Below are 11,299 nucleotides of genomic sequence, written 5' to 3'. Positions count from 1 at the left end.
AAACAGAAGACGTTCCCCTCAGTGGATGATTTAGATTTTGCTTAAATATTTCACAATTGAATATTCTTCTCCGTTTTTCTTCTGTTTCTGTTCATGTTTGCGTTTTTCATTGTGTTCATGTTTATATTTCTGATGAGTGGTAAATGTGGTCAATCTATTTTCATTTTTAATCAACTAACACTGTTTCTGAAGCAAAAAAATCTAAGGTTTTTCGTTTGTGAGAGCAGCTGTTAATTTTCCACTAATGGTGTCCCTCATGAGAGAATTAGAAAACATTAGGAGCATTAGATAATTAAATCTTTGCAAACATGGTCTGTAATGAGGAGGTCTGGGACGAGCGGATGCTTTACAGCAGGTCTGGGCTGGTCTGTTTTCTGATGTGGTGTTAATGAGTTCTTCATGTACTGTGATATCAGTGACCCAGGATTCCCTCGGGCCAGACGCACGTCAACAGAACCGTGTTTATACCTGAACTACACAGTTTCCTCTAGTCAACATGTGCTATCATTTGATGCACGCTCTTATTTCTCAATTTCATAAATCATGACTAATTGAATGACAGAGTCAGAAGCTCAAACCCATCCCTGGTTTCATATTAAGTCAACCAATAAGCTCAAACATTAAGATTTAGTTTGCATTTATTGATTTTAATCTGAATGACTCACAATACAGTCCTAAAGTCCTAAATTTGTTCAGAGAAATAGAGACCTGATCAGAGATGGAAACGAGAGACAGTGAGACAATATTGAGAAACAGTTTTACAGGATCGAGTCAAGTGCTTACATTTAATGAACATGTTCTGAGAGAGTCTCAGCTAAAGCACTCGCTGTCCTTCAGGCACAAACTGACACTCACTGGAGAGTGAGTATTTTCACGGGAGAGTGTTGTATCTGTGACAGAATCAGTCAACTGCACATCATTCAGATAATTGAGCTCAGCTCTGAAGTCGCTGGACCGTCCCGTACAGGAAGATCCCAGTGGCCCGAGCCAGACTATAAAACGAAAGCTTAATCTGAAGAAGGGAATCTTTCAAGAGAAGCTGCAAGAGAACCGAAGCGGTTGAGATGAACTCGGAAACTTTGACGCGTGGCCTGCTCTTCCTGACTCTGGCCGTGACTGGTGTTCCAGGCAACATCGTGGTCATCTGTGCCTTCCTCTCGTTGGTGTATCACGAGGGCCGTCTCTCGCCCACCGACACCATCGTGCTGCACCTGGCGTCTTCTAACCTGATGGTGGTGGGCGTTCGCTGCCTGCTGGAGGTTCTAGCCACGTTTGAGATCCTCAATGTGTTTGATGACACCGTCTGCAAGGTGGTCATCTTCATCTTCCGCACGTCCAGATCTCTGTCCATCTGGCTGACGTTCCTGCTGAGTGTGTATCAGTGCCTGAGCGTGGCTCCGCCGGGCTCGCGTTTGGCCGTCGCCCGTGCTCTGTTCGCCCAGTACCTGGCTCTCCTCTTCCTGGCTCTATGGCTAATCAACACCTCCACGACTACCGCCACGCTGCTGTTCGCTGTAGGGGCCCGGAACGACTCCATACTCCTGCAGAATGGGATCAACTTCAAGTTCTGTATCATGATCTTCCCGTCCAAGCTGTCGATGGATGCCAATGGCGGGGTGCAAGTGGGACGAGACGTGGTGCCGATATCTCTGATGGCAACGGCCAGCCTGGTCCTGCTGGTGTTCCTGCTCCGCCGCAGCCGGCAGGTGAAGGGTCTGCGGGGCGGCGGGGCGAGGCAGGGTCTGTCTGCAGAGCGCCGCGCTGCCCTCACCGTCGTCACGCTAGTCACGATCTACGTGGTGATTTATGGAGTGGACAATGGATTGTGGATTTATACGCTGACCGTGCCTAATATGCTTGGCTCCTCGCTGATCACAGATCTGAGGACCTTCTTGTCGTCTCTGTATGCTGCCCTCAGTCCCATTGTGATCATCGTCTCTAACAGGAAAATCAATAAACAGTTGAATTGTGGAAAAGAGCCAAAGACGTTCTCGGATGGAGCTCAGCCCGGTGATTGATGGACAGTCGCAGACTAAATAATTTTTATGAACCCTTGTTTAAATTTTTTTTGTAATCCTTTGTCTTTATGGACAGAGAGATTCATTTCTAGATGGAGGGATGTAGATGGCCAAGACTATTTAATTTACATTAATAATGAGCCCCTGCTTCAGTTCACATCTGCTAGGAACAAACACTCAGGTTTCTATGAATGTACTTGTATCTGTCAGGTGTATGTGTCTGAGTATGTGTCAAACAAATCAAACTAACTTAATTTCTAACTGTATGGAAATGAATATCTTTGTCATACTCATTTTCAGATGATTTTATTTGTAATCCAGGTGGAATGAAGGACGTAAATCACAGATGGATCCACAGTCCAGACACACTGAGACAAACTCCAGTGAACTGTGGGAAAACACAAAAAGCTGAAATTAATGATGACTGAATTAATTAAATGTAAGAGCTGAATTCTTCTGAAGTGTGCATGTGAGATCTACATGCACACACACACTCACACACTCCATCTCACACACACAACATTTAGCAAATCGAGGGAATGAATTAGTAAATCGTGCACAAGATTTAGCCTACTATTTTTTCCTGCATGCCATGTGCGGGGATCCATAGAATACAGAAGGCTGAAGTAGATTTGAATGCCTTCACCTGCATCAGGTGCTCAGAACAAGCCCCGGCCTCACAGCAATAGCCCCGCCCACCAGAGCCCATCATGTGGAAATGTGTCATGCATTCAGGGTGAATCTCTTTGACAAAAAGTGGCCCAAATGACACCAGCCCCCCGTTTCAGCTGATAACAGCATGAGGTCAGTGACTGATTTCATCTGATTTTTGTGCAGCATAAACACTAGAACTCGTCAAGCTGAGTTCTAGTCAATAAAAGAGCTGATAGCTCAAACCTGTTCACACAAGCACTGATGAACCAGAATAAATCTGTCCTTCATTGTGTGTGTATTGTTATGAAAAACTCAATTCACCAAGATTCCTATATTCAGTTCAAAATGAAGCTCTCCACTCAAAACAACTCAATCTTGCTGAAAAACAAAATTTGCTCTCAGATATGACACACAAACAGTCAAGAACATACACACTTCAACACAGTTTTAAACCCTGATGAGATAAATTCAAAACAATACTACAAAAACCGGTAAATGTTTTATTCCTTAATGTACTTCAAGAATAAACTTGAAATACTTTGAGAATAAAGTCGAAATATTACGGGAATAAAGTCGATTTAATTCAAACAGTAGAAAGTAAAGTTATATTATTTTATTTTATATTATTATTCCCGGATTGAGAGCAGCGGGAGAAGTTCAGGCCACCGAGACTGATCTGAATATTGTTGTGTTCGAGCGACCGCATCATCTTACCGGGATGAAGAAGAGTCAGTTTTAGAGACTCACTGAAACAGCTTAATATCAAGAATATGATATTTATTAACAGACTGAACAGGAAACACTTTTTATCTTAACATCAGTTTACACACCCAATAGTCATTCCTTCGGGGGTCGCTGTAGCTCTCTTATTTAATGCTTTTTTAAAATACACTATAAATATATGTGGGATTATTAGCAGAAATCATACCATGTGTCATACTCGCGGGGACAGTATGCTTGGAAATAATATTTCATATCTTCCATTGCATTCTTTATTTGTTGTTCGCCAGCCATCCAACTGCAATAAGATTCGTGCTTTTGAAAGGCCTACTTTTAATGTCTCAGCTTTCAAAATCAGTTTTATAGTGAAACACAAATTATGTGTCTTACAATAATGTGTTTTTCAAGCTCTTTAATGACCAGATCACTGTATTTATGTGAAACAATTCATTACAACTGTTTCTTTGTGAAAATTCCAAATAGGCTATGTGAAAATGTGTTCTTGTGATATTTCAACTTTATTCTCATAATATTTAGACTTTATTCTCGTCATTTTAGAATTTTACATTTTTTTCAATGTGGCACTAAAACGCCGTCATACAATACAGCAAACAACAACAAAAATAATTATTGTATAGTATCCTGTTTTTGTTCCGGAAAAGGCCGAACAGGCTTTACTGGCCTTAAAATCCTCTCACATGCAAACAAGAAAAAACTGTCATGTTGTCAATATAACACTGCACTCTGTTAGTATTACCTGATTAAACTATGACAACAGTTCGGATGACAGTTTTCAAAAGTACAGGTACAAATGTATACAAATGTACACATTACTGTATGTGGGATATTGATTGAAAAAGACTGGATATGACAGTTACACTTTTACTAGTGGTCTAACCCCCCCCCCCCCAAAAAAAACACACACATTACAATGTGTTTGTGTTTGTTATATTTGTAATTGTGAAATAGAAAGGAAAAAGAAATGTGTACGAAATGCGGAAATAAAAATGAGAAAGTCCCTTGTCGCAAGGGGCAGGGAATGGAGAGGACCCAGGGTGGAGTAGGAGGGAGGAGCCAGGGAGGAACCCGGAGCAGGAAGAGCCAGATGGTGCTCCAGAGACCAGTCAGGATGGTGATCCACGGTGCAGTCTCCATCTGTCGGCCCCCTGGAGTCGATGGCGGGAGGAGCCATGGTGGAGGAGCCAACGAAACCAGGAGACTGCGCCGGTGGGTGAGGAGCCCAAGATGGAGCAGAGCAGCCGCAGAGCCAGGGTGAAGCTGAGGATGGGGAGGGCCAAGGCAGAGCAGAAGGCACCGGCGACCGAGGTGGGGCTCCGGTAGCTCGCTGCAGAGTCGGAGCGACTGAGGATGGAGGTGGAGCTGGAGGCAAGGAGGAGCCTGACAGAGCCGGAGGGATGGAATGATGAGGTGAAGCCATAGGAGTGGAGTCTGGATGGTCGACGACTGACCAAGGTGGAGCCCGAGGGACGAGGGAGCCCGGTGGAGCTGGTGGGATGATGGGCCACGGTGAAGACGAGGGAGCAGGGTGCCAAGGCTGGAGCTGCAGGGTCGAAGGACAGAGGAGTAGTCCAGGGCTCGGAGGCTGGAGGTGGAGACAGGGAATCTACTGGACTGGAAGACACGCGGCGAACCATCACGCCTAGATGGCGCTGACTGAGGGTTAGCTGCGGGACTGACTGGCACCAGTGGAGATGAGGTCGAGGAACTGGCTGGTCTAGGAGGAGATGAGAGAGGGAGGCCGGGAGGAAACACGGGAGGATCAGGGCTGGACAGAGCCAGCAGAGAAACAGGAGACACGGGGCTGTATTGAACCAGTGGAAGTGGAGCAGAGGAACAGAGTGGTCTAGGAGGAGGTGGGAGTGGGAGGCTGGGAGGGAATACAGGAGGTTCAGGGCTGGGCGGAACCAGCGGAGAAAAAAGAGATTCGGGATTTACCTCCACAAACCAGTCTATAAGGTCCATTAATTCTTCCATATAATTCACAGAAACCAAGTACAGCTAACCCTCAGTCACAGGAATGTGGGCAGGTCTTTCCTCCACGCCCTCGATCTCCGCCAGTAATCCCACGACGCACGGTGTTGCCGGCTCACACACCTGGTCAGTCGCGCTCTCGAGTCCTTGCTCTCCGATAGCGATTGGCACGGGCTCTGTGGCTGCGGTGGGCTCTGGTGTTCGCTCCGTGCAGCGGGATGGTGGCTGGCTGGTCTCTGGTTCGGGAGTGGGGCTGGAGATATCCTCTTCAGCGGTGCAGATGGTGAACGAGGATCCATTTTTCTCCAGCACCCACTCCACGAAAGCGGCGAAATCTTCTCTGGGACCGTTCGCTGACAGGCGTGCCTTACACCGCTCGCTCAGGCCGGTTTAATAAAAGTTACTGAACGAGTGATCGGGGAAGTGGGTAAGGCACGCCAGAATCGAGAAAGTCCCTGGTGTGGTCCTCCAGCAAACGGTCCAGTTGCTCCAGGCACAGGAGTTGGACTGCTGGTAAGGCCATTCCGGGAGAGGGGATAAAAAAAAACAAAAAAAAAAAACACTGCTGACTTGACAGTTGTCCAAAAGACGACCATTGACACCTTGCACAAGGAGGGAAAAACACAAAAGGTGATTGCAAAAGAGGCTGGCTGTTCACAGAGCTCTGAGTCCAAGCACATTAATAGAGAGGTGAAGGGAAGGAAAAGATGTGGTAGAAAAGTGTACAAGCAATAGGGATAACAGCACCCCGGAGAGGATTGTGAAACAAAACCCATTCAAAAATGTGGGGGAGACTCACAAAGAGTGGACTGCAGCTGGATTCAGTGCTTCAAGAACCACTACACACAGACGTATGTAAGACATGGGTTTCAGCTGTCGCATTCCTTGTGTCAAGCCACTCTCGCTTCAGAAAGGACTGGACTGCTGCTGAGTGGTCCAAAGTTATGTTCTCTGATGAAAGTAAATTTTGCATTTCCTTTGGATATCAGGGTCCCAGAGTCTGAAGTAAGAGAGGAGAGGCACACAATCCACGTTGCTTGAGGTCCAGTGTAAAGTTTCCACAGTCAGTGATGGTTTGGGGTGCCATGTCATCTGCTGGTGTTGGTCCATTGTCTTTTCTGAGGTTCAAGGTTAACACAGCCATAAACCAGGAATTTTTAGAGCACTTCATGCTTCCTGCTGCTGACCAACTTTATGGAGATGCAGATTTCATTTTCCAACAGGACTTGACACCTGCACACAGTGCCAAAGCTACCAGTACCTGGTTTAAGGACCATGGTATCCCTGTTCTTAATTGGCCCGCAAACTCGCCTGACCTTAACCTCATAGAAAATCTATGGGGTATTGTGAAGAGGAAGATGTGATATGCCAGACCTAAGAATGCAGAAGAGCTGAAGGCCACTATCAGAGTAACCTGGGCTCTCATAACACCTGAGCAGTGCCACAGACTGATCGACTCCATGCCACGCCGCATTGATGCAGTAATTCAGCCAAAAGGAGCCCCAAATCCTAAGTATTGAGTGCTGTACATGCTCATACTTTTCATGTTCATACTTTTCAGTTGGCCAAGATTTCTAAAAATTCTTTCTTTGTATTGGTCTTAAGTTATATTCCAATTTTCTGAGATACTGAATTTGGGATTTTCCTTAGGTTTCAGTTATAATCATCAAAATTTAAAGAAATAAACATTTGAAATATATCAGTCTGTGTGTAATGAATGAATATAATATACAAGTTTCACTCTTTGAATGGAATTAGTGAAATAAATCAACTTTTTGATGATATTCTAATTATATGACCAGCACCTGTATAAGCCAGTTCAAAGTGCACTCATCAGTCTGAGAGGTAGAGAGGAAGAGGAGGACGAGGAAGAGCAAGACCAAGAACAGTTCAACCTAAACTGAGCAGATTCTCTGTGGACACCATAATCAAAAGAACAGCAAAAGAAGAGTGGAAGAGAATCTTGTGCAGAATTGTAAGACACAACATGTTAGTGTTTAAGAACTGTCCTGTGGTGAGAGAAACCTGCTGCCTTCTCAATGCTGGATCCACTTCACCAGAGGGTTTCTTCCCCATGGCCTGCGATGTCGATTAAGTCCTCTGATTCTTTTTTACATACAGTATATGTATAGATATTGTGACACGTGTCCCGAGCGCTCATCAACGTCGCCCTGGCAACGGCGCAGACACACCTGCGCCTACTCATCACGGGCTGAGCGGCCACACCTGCGTGTCATCAGCCGCTGCCCTTAAAAACCCTGCAAGCAGCCACAGAGGTGAGAGATGTCTCCACGAGAATCGGCTAACATTGTCTTTTCCTTATGCCCTAGACAGCAGCGTGTGACCCCAACGCCACAGGAGAGCACGGACCCACACTGCACTAGAGCACTGCCAAGACAGGACGCCGAGCACCGAACACCCAAACCACCTCCCAGCACCGCCAGTTCTCACACGGATTCTTTTAATAAATCCACCCTTCGGGCAATTTACCATCCTTCTCGTGTCGTGTCCTACTTCACCCCGCCCACACTGGTGGAGAATGCGGGCAACTCAGTGAAGTGGACACCGACGACCCTACCACTCACCGCGTGCAACGAGTCAATTGGTTTGGATTTCTTTGTTTTTTATCCCCTCACGGTCTCTACCTGACAAATCTTCTCTGGTTCCCCAGGTGGCGCTCCTCCCCTGACGATGGAAGAGCTGCTAAAACATCTCACCGAGGTGAGCATCCGTTACGTACCGTGTGCGGCAGCCCAGTAGGAGAAGAGAGGATCAGCTATATCACATTAATCTGCTGAAGCGCTGGATTGGGACCAGGCCCCAGCTCTCCGCCTATGCCAACTCCACTCCCGTGGTTGTCGATATTGATCTCCAACTTTCCGCCGCCTAGAAGTCGGAGCTGCAGCACCTGGTCAGTCAGTTTCCGGATGTGTTCTCCCCCCAGCTGGGGCGGACCCACATGCTGGAGCACGATGTCCGCACACCACCGGGAACCATCGTCCAGCAGCGGCCCTACCGTGTCCCGGAGGCTCGGCGAAACGCCATCGAGGAGGAGGTACAGGAGATGCTTAGGTTAGGGGTGATCGAACAATCGCACAGCCCGTGGTCCAGCCCCATCGTCATGGTCCCGAAACCTGACGGCAATCTATCAATCTATCAATCAATCAATCTATCTATCTATCTATCTATCTATCTATCTATCTATCTGTCTGTCTGTCTGTCTGTCTGTCTGTCTGTCTGTCTATCTATCTATTGTTGGAAACTCAGAAGCGAAGACCAGGAGATGTTAGGATATCTTTCTTCCAGAAGTTACTCTTTATTGAGGACTCACTGTGTGTCGCTGCAGTCAGGAGTTTTTATATATTTTTTATAGTTTGGAGTTTTTATACATTTCAAGGGGGAGGGATACATAGAGGTGGAGACCATCTAAACATAGCATCCAAATGCAGTACAGGAAACTCCTGTTACAAGAGTTTCCCCATCCCTGATCTCATCAGCATAACAGTGTCATTCAAATGCATAGGTGCTAATCCAATCAGTCTTAAAAAGTCAAATGGCAAGGAAGAGCACAAAGACATAAGGTTATTAGCCTCATTTCTACTGTGGGGCCAGTGCGAGCCAGGGCTTAAAATGGGCTGAGCAGGGCTAATAGCCTCAGGCCAGTAGCACCGAGGCCAGAATAGCGCAGTGTTTTCACAGTCGAGCCTGAAGCTCTACTGCACTTCACTAAAACACACCCTTTACACGCCTCTCAGGAACAACGTCACGCAACCCTATCATTTCAGCAACAAAGAGAAGTTATCAGAAAACGAATAAGAAATAAGTCACTGGAACATGCGCGATCACACACAAACACGATAAAAGCTGCAGTTTGTTTGCATGCTTTGTTATATATTCAAATTCAAAAGCATCAATGTTTTACTATAGAATAAGTGATACATTGATCATAATAAATTAATTCATTAGGACTCAAAATTAATCACACAGAAATACATTTATTTATATTTTAATTATTTATTTTTAATGCTTATGAAAATAGCCTGCTTATTCAGTCGAGTCTGTTTCTGTTTATTTGTAGCCACAGTAGCCTATGTCACATTTAGAATGAATGATAATATCTCTATGTTTATAAACGCTTAGAACAAAAACATTATTATATTTCTATGATAGGCTACGTGGAGCTAATCTCTCGACGAGACTTGTGAGTTTTGAGCTCAACTTATTTAAAAAAGTGTTTAATGCTGGTGTTATAGCTGTTAGCTTTCTGAAATGATCCGCAGTGCAGACTGTCTATTTTTATAAAAGCTCCCGAACAAATTTATTTTATTTTGATGATATGCTATGTGGAGCTAAACTCTCGAGACAAGACGACAGATAAAATATGTTACTAAATAAATACACAATTGTGATAAAGAATAAGAAGCTGACGTCTGATTTCTCCAAGTGGTTGCATTTACCATGTTAACTATTGTAACGTTAATGTTTAGTGTGCAGGGGAAAAAAAAAGATGGATTACTCTCGCACTAGTTGAGAGATAAATCAGTTCTGTGTCCGCATGATAGAAATCCACACAGAAGTTTTGGTCAGAGATGTGAGGTAAAGTGTATTTGTTTTAGCACTTGACAGAATAACGTAAAATGGATGTGAACTTCATTAACTTTTCATGGTTTTATATTTTAAATTAAGCTAAGCAGTTTTAGAGTAAAAAATGTAATGATCCAACTGCAGGTTGAAATAGTGCAAAGTATTTACACTGCAGCTGAGGCTCAGTGTCAGTCCGCTGGCCATTACAACTTCTCATCAAAGTTCCTTATCTAAAAATAAAGAATGATGTCCTCATTTATTTAAACTGCTAATTGTTTGCCAGTGATGGGTGACATCTTCTTGTTTACAGACAGGATCCTTCTCAGAGCATAAAACAACAAATTATTATTTGAATTCTGAGGTAACTGAGTTTTTCTGGTTGGTTCGTAGGGTGTTCCTAGGCTATATGAAGTGATTGATAAGGCGTTGCTAAATAGTTTAGTAAGATGTGTATACCTAGTTGAATGTAAGTAAAATAGAAATGAAACTCGTCACCAACATTAACATGGACAGCGTACAACAACAAGATGACTAGAAAGGTAAGTTTGATTATCATTTTATTGTCCCTTGTGTGAAGTTTAGTGATTATTGTCCTGTTTATGTTCGTGATTCAGTTACTGTATTTATAACCTTCAAGAAGAACATTTATATTTTAAGTTCTGTAAATTAGCGTAGGGTGATATAACCTCAAAATTATATCACAATATTTCAATAATATTTGTGATAATGATAATGATATTAATGACGATATAGAAAAAAATATGGAACAACATTTTATTGGTGATTGCAGCAGGCGGCCAGCAGCATTTATTAGTTCAAACACAATGAAGGGCATCTTTCATCCTTTTCCAATGAGCTACTGTCACTGATGACAGTGTAGGTCTAAATCTATTGTCATAAGGTGGCAGAAGCAGCATTATAGTGCAAAACTTGGCCAAGTTACTTAAATATTTTTATTATGTATAGTTACTAGTTACTTCTCACAAATAGTAACTGAGTTAGTAACTGAGCTACATCAACATAAAAGTAACCAATTATCAGGAAAAGTAGTAACTATTGGATAACAACTACCAGCTAAGAAGATCAGCACTTTTAGAGTTTCATCTCTATCTGATGTGAGCAGAAGTATTGGAACAGCTGCCTCACAGGTCTTTCTAAGTGTTCAGCTGTGTCCTGTTGCATTAATTATTCAGATTTTAAAAGCAGGGAATGTGTCTTATCAGTTATATCCATTGCTTCTGCATTCTAATTCTTGCATTCGATGATGACTTGATGACACAAACCAGGATTAAGACGAGAAAGTCAACTCTGAAAGAAAAGCAAGCAATTTT

At 43.9% G+C, this 11,299-nt stretch overlaps 1 protein-coding gene across 1 annotated transcript; it reads left to right on the top strand.

Moving 5' to 3' along the window:
• The first annotated feature begins 1,064 nt into the window (after positions 1-1,064).
• Positions 1,065-2,018, top strand: LOC132131320 (olfactory receptor class A-like protein 1). The gene has a single exon (XM_059543344.1). It carries the CDS (start codon positions 1,065-1,067, stop codon positions 2,016-2,018), a length of 954 nt encoding a protein of 317 aa, XP_059399327.1.
• Positions 2,019-11,299: the final 9,281 nt, after the last annotated feature.

This window comes from Carassius carassius, chromosome 48 (assembly GCF_963082965.1).
Source record: "Carassius carassius chromosome 48, fCarCar2.1, whole genome shotgun sequence".
Classification (NCBI taxonomy): domain Eukaryota; kingdom Metazoa; phylum Chordata; class Actinopteri; order Cypriniformes; family Cyprinidae; genus Carassius; species Carassius carassius.
Note: the sequence above shows the minus strand (reverse complement) of the source record. Positions and strands in the feature narration are given on the sequence as shown.

Coding starts and splice junctions, on each gene's coding strand:
- LOC132131320 (XM_059543344.1), top strand. CDS start 1,065: ATGAACTCGGAAACTTTGACGCGTGGCCTGCTCTTCCTGACTCTGGCC.